A 19,188-nucleotide genomic window follows, 5' to 3' on the forward strand; every position below is an offset into this window, starting at 1 on the left:
CTACCCAACTCAGCTCATGGTGGGATTCCTCTGAAAATCATTAATTGGCATTATTATGACCTTCGCATCCAGAAGAGAAAAGATAGAACTTCTTGATTCAAAGAGCACTGTCAAAAACAATGTTTTTCCAAGTTTTATACTAGGATGTTCATCAAAGACCAATGCAAAGCTTACTCTTCAAGAAATAATTTTCTACTAAGTTTAGTAGAAAAAAAAAGTAGATGCTTATAACATTCTAGCAATTCCATGACATTTATAAGGGACAACTCTATGACATTTGGACGTATTTCTTAGACACGGTTTGAAGATTTTGGTAATGAAACTGTAATAGCAACAATGAACTGTACATACCATAGGAGGGTTGCCATAGAACTGTGGGACTGGGCAGTCCTTTGTTTTTCCCCAAGCTGAGAAGTTTTTACTACATAATGTTATGTTGTGCTCCAGCAAACTCTTTGGAGTCTGCCCACGTACAATTCGCCTGGGGAGGAAATGTAAATACAGATCATTTAGTAGCAGGAAATTAAGCAAATTATTTTATTTGTTTTTTTCAATCCTTACTTGAAGATAGGTTTTTATTCATTTTAGAGAGCAAGGGGGGAGGGGGGGAGGGAGAGAGAGAGCGTGCGAGAGAGAGAGTAACATCCACCTGTTGTGTCCTATACATGCCCTGACCAGGGATCAAACCTGCAACCTAGGTAGGTGCCCTGATTGGGAATTGAACCCAAAACCTTTTCATATAAGGGACGACCCTCCAACCAACTGAACTACCCAGCCAGGGCTGGGCATATTTTAAGTATTCTAATATGGGTCTTGTACTTTTCACTAAAATGTTATATCTTATTGCTCCCTCCAAATAGATTAAAGAAAGGGAAAGAAAATATATGATCTTCAGCAATAGAAAAAATTATATACGGTGGCACAAAGAATAGTTATATGTAACCTTATAGAGGGGAAGTTTTGGATCAATCATGTTTTCTTAAAGGGAGTGTTTTTGCTTCTGTTTCTAGAATTATTTTCGTTTATAAACAAAAAACAGAAAAACTGCAAACTAACAAAGCAACTGCTAACCCAAACAGTGTCTTTGTGCAATTTAGAACAAGATGCTCCCTCTATGAGGACAGTCCTACAGGCAAAGATCTTGGCCAGCAGAATGTGGGTTAATTTTATTCCTCTTGGCCAGGTATCCTTGTGTAGTTGACAACCCCTACAGTCATAAAAGGTAGTCATGGGGCTTAGTACAAGTATTTTATTTGTTGTTTCAAAATTGTCTAAATTAAACCAAAAGGTTGAGATCAATTTAAGAAAACTTAATTTTGCGGAGATTAAGACATTCTCACAGACACAAAATAGTGATTTCTCCCTTTAAGTGCTCAGAGCCCATTCACTTCAATAAATACGAATTTAGCAACTACTAAAACTTAAGATAATGCAAGTTTAGTGGAATAGAAAAAAGGAGGCATAAAGTTGAGTAAGTCATGTCCCTGACCTCAAGAAACATAAATAGCAGGGTCTTCAGAACATGTAATAAAATGAAAAACAGAAGGTCCTTTGTAGAAGTTTGTTTAGAGACCTAAAATGTATCGTGCCACTAGGTATATTCTGAGAATGTTTTAATTCAAGGTCATTAACCATCCTTTTCTATCCCTAGGTCTCGGGGACGAGATTACCATGTATTGAGCATCTATTATGCACCAGGCCTTGGAAAAAGCACTGTATACAAATTATCTCACTTAATCCTCATAACAAGCCTGAAAGGTAAGTATTAGTACTCCTATTTCACATATGAGGACAATGAGGCTTAGAGAAACTAGGTAACTAGAAGCATAATGATCTGGTGAAAAGAGTTCTGGACCCAAGCCAGATAGCTTTGGTTTCACATCCCAGGTTCACCCCTTACTGGCTTGGTGAACTTGGGCAAGGCATTGAACTTCTTTGAGCTTCAGTTTCTTCAGCTATAAAACAGCTATATTAGGACCTCATCAAGTATTTATTTTAATAATCAACTGGCATGATTCATAACAAATGCCAGGTACAAAGTAAGCATCCAACAAATGATAACTATTTAAATCCTTTTTTAAAAAATTACTTAATTTAATTTATTTATTTTATGTTTTTATTGATTTCAGAGAGAGGAAGGGACAGGGAGAGAGAGATAGAAATACCAGTGATGAGGGTCATTGATCGGCTGCCTCCTGGATGCCCCCTACTGGGGATCAAACCCGCAACCTGGCATGTGTCCTGACCAGGAATCAAACTGTGATCTCCTGGTTCATAGGTCAACACTCTACCACTGAGCCATGCTGGCCAGGCACTATTTAAGTTCTTAATGCCCAAGTTCACATGGGAGGAAGAAATAGAAAAAAAAAATCTGATTTTCTCCTTCTCTTCTCAACGCAAGTACCAGAAATCAGAGAGCCTGGATTTTAATCCCAGTTCTGCTATTACCTAGCCATGGGACTGTGAGCAATCAGTCAACCAATATAAGTAGCAGATTCTCCCCAAATGGAGAATGGGTAAATACAACACCTCTGCCTGTTCCAAGAAAAATGCTTACCTATGAAACTACACGAATGTACAGTAGTGGAATTATTAAACAAGGGGGGGGGGATTCATTTTTTTCTCTCTCTAGGGTTCTCTGAAACAGCTGGATTATGATCAGGTCCCATTTAAAGATACTCAATTGCACTTTGAAGAGCTGAAGTTTAAGGTAGCTATTCCCTTTGCATAATAAAAAAAAATCAATGAAATTCATTACCAAAAAAAAGAAAATATCCCCCCAAAGAGCATCTTGCAATCTGAGCAAGACGTTATAAAATAAGGGTTGAAATTACAAAAGACAAAGAAAAACTGTTCATTTAAGATGAGCAAGTTATTGAAGTTCTAGTTTTAGGATTCTTTCTTACATGATAAAGGCATAATTTGGTTGGTTGTGCACTTCATTTTTAAGGTGTTTTTTAAGAGAAATAAAATAAAATTATATATATTAAAAACTTAAAATACTCAATTGCTTTAGGAGAGTCAAGAGATTCATTTTCTACACAGATTCTTCAGTGCATAGAAAGAGTAGCTCAGGGGTCAGAGTCAGCAAGTTGATCAGTGGTTGCCCAATGACGGTTTCCCCACCTTCCGCTTTTCACACTCACTTGACCACTTCTAGTCTGACTTGCTCTGAGCAGAGTCCTTGAGCCTTACTTCCTCCACCCTTAGTTACATGAAGCCCTATTCCACCAGTGAACCTCCCCAAACCTACTTTTGTGTGCAGGTGGGAGAATCAGTGTTTCACACAGTGTTTTCTAGTGTGAAACAGTAGAAAAAAGAAACCTGGTATTCAAGAGGATTCTCAATAAGGCAAACTCTTCCAACCACATGTTCAGGCACTGTGTCTCTGAGTTGCCTTAGACCAACTAGGCTCCAATCCCAGCTGTGCCACTTACAAACTAGGTGGCTTGGGCTACATATTTTACCTTTTTTAGTCTGGTTCTCTGTCTATAATTTCCCAAGGAAATGGGGATAGTAAGAGCATCTCTAACTCTTGGGGGTTAAAAGAACATTTAACAAGTGCTCACTAGATGTTAGCTCTTACTTCTATTATATTAGAATGCTTGAAGGCAATTACCATGTATTTTTCCTTCTAGTATTCCTCACAATGCCTGAGATCAGTTCTCATACACAGCAGGCAATCAATAAATAATTGGCTTGAATCAAAACTCATTGAACTACAGCAAACCCTTTCAACTGATTAGTTGTTAACTCTTTTAGTTTGGGGATTTGTCTAATACATTAGTGATTAAGCCACAGGAAACAATATAGCTGACATCCAAGGCCATGTAAGCATTCTCAACATGTTTTATGTGCTTGCAAAGATACTCCAATTTTTATGTATTTTCAAGCTTGCTATAAATAGTTGCACTGTGAATAGCTCTCAATTGGGTGCAAGAAACTAAAGTTCTGCTATTACACTGACTTCTGTTGTCCCCTCATATTCCCTCAGAAGACCAGCTGACCACACAGAGACAAGGAGGTCACTATGCCTCTAACAGAGCATCACACTTGGAAACTGAAGGTGTGACATGAAGTACTTGACCCCGGAGTTTAAACACTCACTCAGCTCCATGGATGGCGAGACCAATGAAGAAGATCACAAAAAGATGGTGTGTGTACCAAAACACTTCAAAGTAAGACCTCCGGATGGTTTTGGTGGAAGAGGTGATAATTAATATGAGGCACAGTGTGATGACAATTCCAGTGATGCCTGCCAACCGCGTCACAGCCACATACAGGCCTCCTTCAGGATTCTATAAAAAGCAATTACATACACACATTATTTGTAGCCTTTCAAATGCAGGACTACCTATATATAAAGTGTCCAGTGTATAGGGCAATAGGTATTTTCATTCCTTCTTTACATAATCCTAATCATCCCTCATAGAACTTGGAATAGATATTTCTCAATTTCAAAAAGTCTTATGTGGTTGAGGTATCATAGGAAATATGAATTGATACACTGAAATAGTTCTAAGGGAGTATCAAATAAGGGAAATCAGTCTACTATAAGAAGGCTTAAAGCAGGCTCAAGATCTTTCTCCCTTTGATTTGGAAAAGGCCACAGTGCTTCGTTTGCAAATTCTGGGCATATCTCACATCTTAGGCTGCATTTCTGCAAAGCAGACCCTGAGATGGGGACTCATGGGCAAGTGATTTAAAATGTTGTGGTTCAGAAGAAACTGGTAAGAGAATAGGTAATAAGACAGGAAAGATGAACAAGTCAAGTAAGAGGGTGATCTCAGGCCAAGTCTTATAGAGGGTAGCTTCATCTTGATGTTGCAGGGGAACTGTGGATGGTAAGTTACAACTCAGAGTTTATCCTGACTCAAACCAAGAAAGCTGGGCTTTCATGGTCTGCATCCATCAGTTATTGGTTAAGGGCTGCTCAAGGAAAGGTAGCTATCCCGGCCTTTCTAGATCTCTGAGCTTGTGGGCAAAGGGACTCCAATAGCCCCAGGGCTATTGAAAGTGAAAGAACACACAAAAGTGGGCTCACTTACTTCATATGTTCATAATGCCACCCTTATATATCATTGTACAAAACAATGAACAATATAAGAGAAAAATATCCAACACATTACAGAAAAAAAGGGTTTCTGTTGTGTCTGATGCTATTTAATTCTGTCCCTAAGTAGATCAAGGAAATTTTTGCATGTCAAGCCCAAGGATAATTATTTCTTCAGAATTAAGTGACTTTTCCTGTAATCTTTTCTAAACAGAAGGAAACATGTTTGCAATTTGGCGTCTAGTGATGTGATTTGGCCATTCTCCCAAGCCATTGGGTACATGAAGACAACTTTGAGTATCTCCCTATAAGTGCAGGAAGCTTCAACAACTGCTTGAAGGGAAGAAGTTCTTCCCTTGGATACCCCAAATGGCTGCCCCTTGAGAACTGCTGAGTTACTCCCAGTGCACTGTGCATCTCAAGGAATGACAATTAGCAGACATAAGCTACCCCTTAGATTTTGTAGGTAAGAAACAACAAAAGCATCACTGACAATTGTCAGCTGGTGGCTGACCTGGTACTCACTCCTAGACCAGAGTGTTCCCTATATTACATGAACAATTTCATAGAACACCAGCATCATTCTGTGACTATAATAGGCTGAGACATAAACAAAACCACTTCAAAACCATGTCTGAACCAAGATAAAAGCATGGGTGACTGCTGCTTCTTTACTTATTAAAAATTTAGCCTTATTCTATCCCCTTGTGCCTCCTAGAAAGATATAAGGATACCCAATCCTAGAACTACTCCCAATTCCTGACCATACCTGATCCAGAGCAAATCCTTGCTTGCTTAATGCCCTCCCAGATCATCTAACACAAGCCCAGGTTCTACAACAAGCCTCTCTTAACATCCTACTGAGATGCCTCAGATTTTCTCATGGTGTGAGGTCTCTTTTGCTGCAGCAAGCAATGAATCCAACTTTGTCTAAATGTGTATTCCTGGTTTTCTGTTGGGCCTTGTCGTGGGTAAGCCTGAGTTATTCTAGGCTTCACCCACACACATTCTCTCAGGTGAGCTTAAGGAACTGATAAACACCTAGTAACCCTCTACACATGGGATGAAGAGTGTGAGAGACATTTTCTCTGTATGCACTTTCTTAGAACCTACAGACTTAATTAGTCTCATAATCAACTTTTGTCACTGTTGTTGTTCTGGCCAAGTGAAGTTCTTCACTCATTAAAATCTAGTCCTCAGTTTTAATGGTCTAGGAAACATCATCAGAATCAGGAAATAAGAGGCTTACCTTGATTCTCTCTCGAGCAAAATTGAGGTAAGTTTCACCAGGCTTATCTCCAATGTCAGACAGTGCTATTGAGTAAGGGTCAGAATTGTTGACTCGGGCATTCACACAGTACTCCACATTAAATAGATGTGCAATGGTGTGAATCGCTAAAGAGGGCAGAGAAGAGAAACAAAGAGGGTGAAGGGTGTGAAAAATTTTCTTGTAAGTTGGGTTTGCCTATAGCCCTTGACTCTAGGATAAGTTAAAGGGAAATACACCGATGGCCCGGTACACTTATAAACCAAAACTGGGTCTTCAGGACCAGAGAGGCAAGGCAGCTATTCTCTGGTTGTGTGAGCATAGGCAGGTCACTTAACCTCTCTGGTCTCGGTCTCCTAATTTGCAAAACGAAGGTGTTGAACTACATAATCCTAACGGTTCAACCAAGTTCTAAGATTGTACAAAATAACCTTGGTCTCTGAGGATATTTAAAAGTCCTCTCATTGTCTCTCTTCCCCTGATATATTTCTGCTCAAACAAAAAGACTCTCATGTAACATATACCTTTGGCTGTTCCATTCACCGGACTATCTGACATTACTCCAGAGAGATGACAAAATTATATGGAACTGATACAAATCAATGGTCATCAGAATGAATCTCTTTTTTAAAAATTGCATTCTTTGCTTAACAAGCACTGTCATAGGACTCACTAGAGGCCAAGCACTGCTATAAGTGTTTTATAATTACTTAATTCTTATGAGTCAATGATTTAGATACTATTATTATCATCTCATCTTATAGATGAGAAAGCTGAGGCATAGATTTCTTTAAAATCTTGCCCAAGGTCACCAAGCTAATAATTAGCAGGGTTAAGAATCAAATCCAAGCAGCTTGGTCCACAAATCTGTGCTCTTAACTGTTACACTATGTTGCTTTCTAACAAGATTTTATCATATATTTCACTTTTTATACATTTCACTTTTGAAATATTTCATTTGCCACAGCTCGGAAAACCTGCATGATCTACTTGTAAGAGATGAGAAACCCAGTTGAACGTCTGTGATCTAAGCTTATTTACTCAGGGACAAACTCCTTAACCTCAGAGTAAAAGTCTGTTTTCATCACTGTGTATATGTGCATATCTATTGTCTAGCACACCAATTATTTATTAAGTGACCTAATGGAGATTTGATAAGGGTCCCAGACACATCCCTTCTCTCTTTTTTTCACTTTTTAATTGGGGTATAATTTAGTTATATTACATAAGCTTCAAGTGTATAACATAGTAATTCAATAGTTGTATATGTTGCAAAAACATCCCTCACCACACATAGTTACAGAATTATTTTTTTGTTAAGGGAATTTTTAAGATCTACTTCCTTAGCAACTTACAACTACAGTATGCAATACAGTATTATTAATCACAGTAGCCATGCCAGATACAACCCTTCTTGTGCCAACACCACCATCTTAATAATTCTAATAATAATACATTGTATATAATACATATAAACACATGTTTACCTATATGTGTATATATACATATATATAAATTATAATAATAAATAAAATGTTTAGCTGACAAACTCTGATCTTAAGGGATTCTCAATTTATAGGCTGTGGCTCCTCTAAGATTATTACAAAAAATCCACAAATCTACATGTTCAAAGAAGAATTTTTAAAATGAATGAATAAAAGCTCTCATATGTGGACTAACCAACATTTCTGATATTAAAAAGGGCATAAAAAAGGCGAAGATGCTGGGATTTTACCAGAGGAGCCCAAGATAAAAAAGTGTTAAGACCTGAAGTAATAAATCATAATATTGTGATGGTGAATAGAGGGGTGGATATTTTTTAAAAGAACTCATTAAAAAATACAACATACCTAATCACCACCTAATGTGCCTATAAAAGCTGACATTTTATTTTAAAAAGTATTTAAAATAGGGGGAAATATCTGGTTCCAAGTTTTCTTTGCAATCTCAAATATCTTAAGAAACTTACCAGAGTGAAGTGCAATCATCCATGCCACCATTTTATGAAAGGTGAGGTTCCTGTCCAGTTGTCTTCGAATTCTTGTTGAACAGAACTTTGGATTAAGGGGAAAATAATGAAATAGTAATTGTTAATAAGACACTTTCTCTGTGCCAGCCATTAGATACGTATCATCTCATTTATTCTCACAACTGCCCTAAAAACTGTATCATTCTACCCATTTGGTAGATGAGAAAATTGAAGCTCAGATTGATGTAGTCATCTTCCCAATATCAAAGGACCAGTAAGTGGCATAGCTGGCTTAACCAATATGTTTTATGTTCCCTTACTAGTAGCCTAAAAAGTTTCTACTGGAATCCATTGCTTAATTGTATAAAATATGAATTTGGATAGAAAACATATCTAACCACATAGTCTCTAGTTCAGATTAATTGATTTAATAAACAGAGGATATAAAAATTAACAAAGGACAGGCCTGCCCTAAAAAACCTGACATTATAATGGGGACACAGACAAGTAAACAGTTCTAGAACAAGTGTGTAGTTTTAGAACAACACCCTTCAAGGAGAAAAAAAATAGTCCACCTGCCTATGTTGATAGAGACAACATCACAAGGGGAGTTCGTTAACCAAACAATAATAGCATAAATAACAATAGCTAATATTTACAAAGGGCATATGCAAGGAGTTGCTTTAAGTGTTTTACATGCATCGCGTTTTTTTCATTCTTACACCAATCCTATTAGGGAGGTACCATTATTATCACTACATAACAGATGAGAAAACAGAGGAATAGAGAGGTTACCTTGCCTTAGGTCACATCATTAATAAGTGGCAGAGCTGGTATTCAAATTCTGACTGTCTGATGCCAGAGATATCAATATTCTGACATTTTATATCTTATATGATTACCTTGACATAAAAAATAGTATTTTGGTCAGTACATTGGTGTAACTGTCCTTACAGCATACATAAAAAGATATGGGCTTGAATCTGAATTCAGGCCATTGCCCAAAGTAGAAAAACACACACACAACAACCTGGGTTATGTTTGAATCAGAGCTTTGCCCTCCTGAAAACTGCTCAAATGCTCACTATGACTGCTTTGTTCCTGAAACTAGATGTATACTGCCATCCTGATTCAGAGAACTTTTAAGGAGAGCAGAGTGAAGTTCCAAAAAAACAACACCTTAGGTATTATAAATATCTGGCTCTAAACATATTATTCAATTTAAATATAGGGGTGTTTAATATATTATGCTCCGATTTTCTAGAAAAAATATAATTGTACGAAAAACTGTGTTTACTCCACTCTCTCTCAGTTAGCTACATCTAGGGAGGACAGGCTACTTGCATCAGGACAGCAGATTCCTAGAACTGTAGAAACACTAGTAAGTAAGACATTGAGGATTCCAGAAAAAGCAAAACAGAATTGGGCTTCTGTGAGCCAGGCAAGTTACCCATAGTCATTACCTCATTTAATATAATGAGCTAAGTATTATTGTCCTCATTTTTTTTTTAAATATATCTTTATTGATTTCAGAGAGAGGAAAGGAGAGGGAGAGAGAGAGATAGAATCATCAATGATAAGAAAGTCACTGATCGAGCCCGCAACCCAGGCATGGGCCCTGACCGGGAATCGAACCCCAATCGCCTGGATCCTAGGTCGACGCTCAACCGCTGAGCCACGGCCGGCCGGGCTATTGTCCTCATTTTAAAGATAAAACTAAAGTTGTCATGTTCCTTGGATCCAAGTCTAATTGTCTTTAAGGTTCATGCCCCTTTCCACCAAACCAAACATAAAAATATAATTATTATTATTCTTCTACCTGTCTAAAAAACTAAGACAAGAATTTAATTGTAAGTACTCTACCTGGAAGGTGATCACAGAAAGCGAGATTAGGGAAGTAAGACTGAGAAAGGAAGGAAACCTATAAAGAGTGTGTTATATCAATTACCCCTATCATATTGTATATCAGTCAACTTTCTGATCAGGGAACTCTGGGAGACTGTGTAGAACAGGCCCCACGGTTCTGTTTTCTGTTTTACTTTTTCCTGAAGGGTTAGGAAGCTTGATACTCATCCACCAACTTCCATCTATCACTGGCTGAGGGCTGTACCCAGAGCAGGCTGAAAGAAAATCCTCAGGCAGAGAATGGGGTTTCCAGAAGGCAGTTACCCATGTACTGAAACTGTCAGTGTAGACGGAATATGGGTGGAGTGCCCGCAGCTTCAGCTACAAGGAAATGTCCCCTAGTAGAGTTCAGCAGTGACTCAGGCTCTCAAAACAAGAGTTTCCTGTTGGAAATCACTTATTTTACATTTTTCCTGGTGAAAAATTGACTGCTGTCCTTGTTTTCTTCTATCGCCTCATTGTCTTTTGTGTTTATTTCAAGTTTTGTGCTTTGTTTTACTACATGGTGTTCTATATAATTTTATGTGAATATCTTTTCCCTATTTTCCAATTGTTTCTTAGAGTCCCTGTGGTAAGCAGAAGTCTAAGATGATCCCCAATGACTTGTATAATATTCTCCCTTTGAGTGTGGGTGGGACCTGACCTATGAATATGATGGGATGTCACTCCTCTGATTTTGTAACATTATATGGCAAAAGGGACTTTGCAGAGGTAAAGTCCCAAACTGACCTTATGAGAGATATTATCTGGGTGGGTCCCAATCACAAAAGCCCTTTAAATCTAGGTCTAGAAGTCAGGGTTGGAAGAAGTCGGAGATTACAGGCTTGAGAAGTGTTTGAAGCACTATTCCTGGCTTGAAAATGGAGGGGACTGTTACCAAGCAGGGGCTCCCTGCCCAATGTGCATAGAAGACAATACTATGGTATTGGCTTTTGAGAAAAGAAAAGGCTTTTATCTTTGACTCCACTGGCAAGGAGACAGGAGGCAAGGCTCAAATCTTGCTCCTCCATCCAGGGTTTGTGGTGGGACTTTAAGGGGTTTCAGCATCAGATCTTTCTGGACAAAGGACCCTTCACTTCTATATTCAGGTCGCTGTCATGTCCTCATCTTTTGTTTTCATGGCGAAGTTTAGGTGAAGCAGTTACGGGTTCCCAAGTATTACTCGTAAGGGGTATTCACAAGTGTTGTTCGTAAGTGGTGTAAACTTTGGTTCTGGATTTTGTTGGAAACAGGATAGGACCAGTGTGAGCTGGATCTGCAGTTATAGAGCCACATAATAAGGAACAGAGGGAAATATAGGATCTGAGAACGGCCTCTGAATGACCATCAGCGAGGAGACAGGGACCTCAGTCCTGCAACTGCAAGGAATTGAATTTTGCTAACAAGAATGAGCTTGGAAGATTTTTTACCCAGTTTCCATATGAGAATTTAGTCCAGTTGACACCTTGACTTCAGCTTTGTGATACCCTGAGCAGAGAACCCAACCACAGATGAAATTCTGACCTGCAGAACTGTGAGCTAAAATATTGGGATTGTTTTAAGCCACTGAGTTTGTGGAAATTTGTTACATGGTAAAAGACAATACAGTCCTTATTGGCATGCTGGAACACAGCTGGACTTCTACGAATGAGAGAATGAAAATAAGTAGCCCTACCATCTAGCTGTGAGACACTGAACAATTGAGTCAGTTTCCAGTTTCCTTACCTATATATTTATCATAGTTTTTCCCTTTTAGGTCTTTTTCATAGATTCATTGAGTGGTGTTTAATAAATATTTTCTTTTTTGTATCATTATTTAACTTCTCATTTAGTATGGCATGGTTCCCCAGCTAGAAGGTAAGCTTCTTGTATGCAGAACAATATGTCATGTACTTTTAAAAATTCTTTAATAATTATTTGTTTACATGAATTACATTTTCACTGTCCTAGAATCTAAGATGATTATTCTAAACCTATAGAGATGTATTTACCCACACATCCACACTTGCCACACTGTTTTCGTTTCTACTTCTTGACAAATCATTTTGAAATTCTTTGGCAATTTCTGTATGCTAAGCCCCATCCTTCCTCATCTTCCTCAACAAAGCAGAATGAGTCTTCGTTGGGGTGAGCCAACCCTACATATTTCTTTCTTCAGGTCACTAGAAGGATTATAGGGCAAAATTTAAATGATTAAAACCACTAGAAATAGAACAGAAGTTCTGTGATTGTTTAGTTTGCATAGTGTCCTACTAATGAATCCTTAAAATTACAACATCCTTACCACTTTTAGCCTAAATTATTCAGAATGCTCAATCATTCATATATATGATGGACTTTCTAAGACCATAATACCACAATAGGACAGTTTTGAGTTTAGGCAGCATGTAGGAAAGTGAATAGGCTTTGGGGGTACAATGACCTTGGTTTGAATCCCAACACTCCTGTCTAATTTCATCCTCACCTCACTGGCTTGATGTGTAGATTTCTATGAAGACTCAATAAGTGGCAACTATTATGATTTCCAACATTAGTCACAACATGCTCACTCACTTTAATCCCAATCAGAAAAATAAATTTCATTTGCAAAGTTCACATTTAAGGCTAGGAAACCCTGAAGGAGGGAAAACCCCATCTGTAAAATAATGTTTCTTGCTGCTAATTTTTAAAAATTTATTATTTTACATACAGGTCTTTCTGGTTACAGAGCTGAGCTTCTCTGCAATTTGAAGAATAGTCTAATTCCGTCTCTGTCTTTAGAGACCCTCATGAGAATTTTCCCTCCTGGTCCACAGGAAGCCTAAAATGAACGGCCATTACCACAGGCACCGCTCATGGGGCATGGAAGCTCAACGGCAGTGCAATTTGGGCCTGTGGGGTAACAAGGATTTCCTAATGGGTCAGCCTGGCGAAAACACTGCCTATTTATCAGGGTTTACTTCCTCTAAATAACCAGTATTTGAACAGGGGGCAGAGGGAATAAAAATGAATTTTGTCTCTAAAAAACAAAAAGCTACAGTGCATGAGATTCATTTAGCAAATGTTCACTTGGTACCTACGGTATATCAGACATTGCACTTTACAGGTGGCTCATCAATAAAACTTTCAAGCAAATAGTTTTACCTCTATGGTTTCTTCAATTGAAAAGATTATTTGAAAATCTTTGTGATCAATGTCTACTATTAGTTGTTGTCCACTAATGTTATATTAGTAAATTGAGTGTTGTATTGTTAATTAAAGAAAAAAAAAATTCCCCTTAGGATCAATGTGAATTTAGTATGACTAGTAAAAATGAGGCAGAGTTCAAGATGAGTTCTCCTTGTTACTAACAGTTTAGACCACTTTCCTTCCCCAAAATATTCTATAATTGCCAAATTAGTGATTACCTCCTCAGCTATACATTCAAGGTCCTAGTTTACCAGCAAAGCTCCAGCTTCCACATCGGCCCTATCTCAGATATCTGCCCTTTATAATCCCTACATTCCCATCAAAGTAGATTGCTTGTTGCTCTCCTCTAGAAATTATCTCTACTTAATAAGTCATCTTTTTTAGAAGAGCTAGTTAATATTAAAAACAAACATTTTATTAAGAGAAAAATCAGAGGCTAATAGTGGCTCATGAGCTACTAGAATAAGTCCCACCAGGGTATCAATCCCTAACTTTGGAAGAGTTATTCTGGTGTGATCAGGAATGGCAAAAATGTCCAAAGGGAAAACAGAAGTCATGCTTACTCAGGGCCTTCAAGAATACAATTTCCTAACCATTTCCTATGCTTTTGCCGATGCCATGTTCCCCAGGTAGAATGTCTTTTTCTCTTATTTACATCTCCTAGAAGCTTATTTTATCCTTATATGCCTATATCTAATGTCACCTTCTACCAAAAAGCCTCTCTTCATCTTCTGCCCACCTGATATAATTTTCCTCTCCTTTGATTTACTGTAGCTCCTTATTTATGTTTTGTGGGACCCATTTATTTGAGTACCATGTGTAGATTCTAAGTTTCGTGTTTCTCATCTTTGTATAATAATATCAATAAGAAATTCATATACCATTTTATAGGTTACAAAAGTTCTTTCTACATAATCCTTTTTTTTCTTTTCTCCTAGCATAGTACATTCAGGGGCTCATGAAATTGTTGAATTGAAAGTGAAAGGAGCCCAGCCAGTGTAGCTCAGTGTTTGAGCATCGACCCATGCACCAAGAGGTCATTGGTTCGAGTCCCTGTCAGGGCACATGACTAAGTTGCAGGCTCGATCCCTGATGAGGGGCATGCAAGAGGCAGTTGATCGATGTTTCTCATTAACGTTTCTGTCCCTCTCTCCCTTTCCCTCTCCCTTCCTCTCTTTAAAATCAATAAAAACATATTTATTTTTTAAAGTGAAAGGAGGACCCCTGGGCAATTGGAAAGCTCTGAACACCTCAGTTCCTCAGACACAACACCTCTTAATCACATTCATTATAGTGAGACTCATTGCCCATTAATTCCATCTGCTTGGGATGTTATCTACAAAAGAGATTTTCTCTGACTTTGAAAAATGTGGCACTGTAAGATTAATCCCCAAATTTCACATCAGCCTCATAAAGCCCTAGTTATATACATATACATACATATTATATATGTATGTCTCTGTGTGTGCATGCACATGGGCTTTATTGTTATTACTGAGGTATAGGTTGATTGGTTGTTGTTGTTTTAATGTCTGTTTCAGGTTAAATGGTTGTCCTTGGGAACTTCATCAACAAATAATATGGAAATCACTTACAGAATCAAGCATGGCTTGGTTCATTCTACAGAGGTTGAAATCCTCACAAACCACTGGTTTACTTTTCCTAAGAAAGGGCATTTAGCTTGATGGCATTTGAAATTTTGAGGAACTCAAACTTTGTAAATGTTTGCTCTTACCACATTGGAACCCCTGAGGAAGGAGAGCAGATTTCGACAGACGGGCAACAGGATCAGCATGCAGTTGAAATTGAGGCAGGCTGCAGGGGCCCTGGCCAAGGCCAGTGCTGACTAGAAGGTCAGAAGGGGGGTAGGGTTACACCTGTGAGCACAGAACACCTTGCCCTATTCCCCAGGGTTCCCAGCATGAGGCCCACACACCAGGGACATCAAGTTCTATGGAAAAGAAGGTCCTTCGGAGCCAAGGGTTCACCTTTAGAGCCTGCTGGGACCTTTTGTTTTAATCTGACTCTTATCCCTCCCCCAAACATTTTTTAATGAGAGTTTTTAAACATAAAAGGAATTTAAAATCATTTCATGTTGAATACTGTTTACCCATCTCCCATATTCTACCTTTTACATTTTTACTATGCTTGCTTTATCACAGATCTATCCATCTATTCATCTATATACCCACCCCCTATCCATCCATAAACACACCTTACTTTTCATGCATTTCAAAGTAAATTGCAGACATCAGTTCACTTCCCTCCCCAAATACATGCATATCATTAATTAGAGTTCAGTATAGAAACTGGGGTTTTTAAAGGAAGTTTTCTTAGCACTTAGACTAACCTCAGCAGTAACTTAAGATGGTATGATATAATGCTTTGGCATTATAATTGTTCTTTGAAATACCTAAAAAAGTTGCATATTTTGGAGGGGAAAAACAAAGAGAAATCATCCTTCTTGGCATCAACTTGAATAAGTTAACTACAACCATAATAATGTAGTATGATATAATTATTTATACATATAATTTATAATACATATTATAATTAGTATTATTATTAAGTAATGAATTCATGGTTTCAGCATGATGTAGCAAGTAATATCCTCTAGGGGAAGCTATAGTTGTAATTATTTTCATCTGTGATGAAGAGGAGTCCTGTCAGTTCAACAAAACTGACAATGCTAACGGACACAAGGAATGTTGGGGGCCTTCACTCTGCTGGCCTAATCAACAAATGTGACTCTTGGGAAAATCCTTCAAAGGCTCCATATGTAGGGAGATTCATATTTCCAGAAGATCATTTTATAACATGCGACTAGGAGCAGAGCTTTCCATGCACAGAAGTGGCAGGAATCAGATGATTTAGAGAATATGGAAAGTCCCACTTGTCCCAACTGTGTCACTCTTGGAAACATCTCTCCAACCCGTCCTTCCATTCCAGAGCCAGTATTAGACTTCTCCTTTAAATTAAACACTTGTCCAGTGGATTTTGGGAGTGGAGGGATGCTGTTGGAACCCCTACTGAACTTTTGTTTGTCCCACCCTAGAAGACCTAAAAACTCTTATCCAGGGAATTGCAATGGAGGGAGTGAGGCTGATGGTGCTATTTGGGTTGGTCAGAATATTTACAGAAAATGTTAAAAGGAATATGAAGAATATTTGATTTAAAATGTGAACCAGGCAATATTGCATGAGATGGACTTATACTTACCCCAAGAAGTTTTCTAGTGTAAAAGAACTTAGGTGGAACATCATAAACCTGGTAGTACCAGACAAAGAGGAAGACGTTCAGCCCCAGCCACACCAGCTGCACAAACAGAAACAGTTGCATGAAGTTTTCACATCTCGACAGGTGGGTTTCACACAATATTGTTGACAGATCAGGGTTAAGACTTCCCCAAGTCCAGCCTTTGACAAAACTGGGTGTAACCCTCTTAGAGCCAGATCTTTCCTAGGGCAGTGACACTATACTTCTGTGTAATTAACCTCTCCATCCTTTGTTCCACATGATTGTCTTACTACTTGGCTAGTATGCCAAGTTGTTATCAGTCTATCATCCCTCCTTTCTTTCTCCTCCTCTTTTCTGCTTAACCTTAGATGATAGCGTGTGATTCTTCTTAAAAAGAAAAGGAAAAGGAATATGTTGCTGTGTTGTCCCCCACACCAGCAGGACTCCATGTTCTACTCTCACAGGTGCCAATCACCACCTTCCATCACACCACATCCCACCCCAGCTAATGGGAGTCTCATCAGCTAAAATGTCAAGTCTTTTAATTCGGTGATTTTCAACTGGTGTGCTTCAGCACAATGGGGTGCCACTAGAGACACACTGGTCTGCCATAAGAATTTTTAAAACATGCAATACCTGACTATGTAGTCAGGGACACTGACCTCTTTTCCTTAGATTTTCAATTTTTTTAAAATGACAACAGCCAATACAATAATAGCTACCTGGTGTGAATGAATCAACATTATATCTATATTTTGTCAGAGAGGCAAAAGATATACTTTTTTGTGTGCTGCAGAATTTTAGTAATTAGTTTATGTGTGCCACAAGATTAAAAAGAGTTAAAAATCGCTGCTTTAATTCTATTTGGTAAGTTTTGCTTAAATTTTGAAGGAGTGTTGTTGAGCCTGGATAAGGAGGTGAGGGGCATGGGAATTTTTTAAAAAGAGACCCTTCTAGATTGTGACTGTTTATTTCATCTGAAGCACTGACTGCATCAAGTGGTGACACTGTCCAGTCCTCTACTTTCAGCTCCATAATGATATTTTCTTAACTGTGCTTTGAAGCTATTAAACACCCACAGACACTTGAGAACAGTCTCTCTTTAAAAAGAAGGTACTAAAACAACTTTTTCATTTCCTAACCTTGTCATTCTTACCCTTGCTTTTCAAGTTGTGCTTTCATTTTCAAGTATGTGAGTATATAATTTAGAAGGAGGTCATTTCCTGGGGAAAATTGTGGTAGGATCTAAAAGTATAATTTGAACTTGTTTTCTGTAGGAGTAACCTGTTCATAAAATGGTGGTAACTTAGGTTAACAGCTCTGAGTCCTCAGAAGAATTCTATATGCATTAGAATGTTGGTTTGGCATATTTTTTAAATGACAAAATATTTGTTGTTTCAATTATATTTGTGCCATTAATTTCTCTCTACCTCAAAAACTCAGACTCAATATTCATGATAAATTTTTTCAAAAGTTCAGTTATGAGTTCTTTTTAATATCTATATAATGCTTTCATTGGGTATTTGGAAATGTTAGTCATGAATCACATTTCTATCTTCCCAGTTGTCCATGATCGCTTTGCCGAGACCACCATCATAAAATAATAGTTGATCTTTGCTATGTTAAAAACTAAAGAAATTAACATGTCTATTTGAAAATTAGCCATATCTTTACTTACAAAAATTGTTTCTCAAGATAAAATTGATTTAAATATATAATTATATATAATATATGTTATATAGACATATATATACACACTGCATATATGAGTCTAGATATTTAATTTCAATTCTTTTTCCTTAAATTTTTATAAACCTTATAACTCAATTTACCTCAGAAATAAGAAGGCACTTTTTAAAAAAAAACATAGGTGAGAATGTCAATCATTTTTGTTGTAATTACTGAAATAAAGGCCAATTTTCCACACATGAGCCAGTCTTGCTCTTGTTACTTAGAAAGTGATGTAAAATTTCAATTGCCCGTTTTTAAAGTGGTATAAACACATAAGAAGTAGAAATTTTCCTTCGGAGTAAACATTAATAAACAACTCAAAGTCAGTGATCATTAGCCTGAAATGTCTTCTACTCTCTGTGTGAAATGCTGGATAAACGAGTACTCTGAAAATCTCAAGAAATAAACTAGGTGAAGGGAGCCCATAGTTACATTCTTTCCAAAAGTAAATTTGGAAGAATGGACTCAGCCAATTCACAAATGGATGCATGTTTACACAGTACATCCGTTTCGGCACAATTTATCAAAGAAATAAAATGAACAAGAAAGCTTTGCTCTACTTTAGTGCCCAAGAAAATTCAGACAAGTCAGAGAATTCATAATATATCTCTCATTGGTACTTACAATGACAAAGATGGAGAGGCCCTCATTCACAGCCCAGTTCCCCATGGTGGCAGAGGCTCAGTGCTTCGTGTCTGCCTTTCTTCTCTGCTATGCTTCTATCTCCCATGAGGAAATGAAAATAGCGCTTTGGGGCAACCAGTTTCCTTTTCCACAATCAGAAATTAGCTAATCATTGGTCAACTGAAAAGCTTATTTTCATTAAAAAAAAATTTAAACCACAAAAAACTACAGAAAAAAGATCTGTAATGATCCAAT

At 37.7% G+C, this 19,188-nt stretch overlaps 1 protein-coding gene across 1 annotated transcript in view; it reads right to left on the bottom strand.

Moving 5' to 3' along the window:
• CYBB (cytochrome b-245 beta chain) overlaps positions 1-18,978 on the bottom strand; it is a 34,410-nt gene extending 15,432 nt beyond the window's left edge. Inside the window, exons 1-7 of the mRNA XM_016216752.2 lie at positions 18,934-18,978; positions 16,561-16,656; positions 15,077-15,187; positions 8,290-8,374; positions 6,303-6,448; positions 4,108-4,298; positions 352-481 (exon numbers count right to left, since the gene is read on the bottom strand). Coding sequence (XP_016072238.2) covers positions 352-481; positions 4,108-4,298; positions 6,303-6,448; positions 8,290-8,374; positions 15,077-15,187; positions 16,561-16,656; positions 18,934-18,978 — 804 coding nt within the window. The remainder of the gene's footprint in view (positions 1-351; positions 482-4,107; positions 4,299-6,302; positions 6,449-8,289; positions 8,375-15,076; positions 15,188-16,560; positions 16,657-18,933) is intronic.
• Positions 18,979-19,188: the final 210 nt, after the last annotated feature.

Source organism: Miniopterus natalensis, chromosome X (assembly GCF_054644295.1).
Source record: "Miniopterus natalensis isolate mMinNat1 chromosome X, mMinNat1.hap1, whole genome shotgun sequence".
NCBI classification, from domain to species: Eukaryota; Metazoa; Chordata; class Mammalia; order Chiroptera; family Miniopteridae; genus Miniopterus; species Miniopterus natalensis.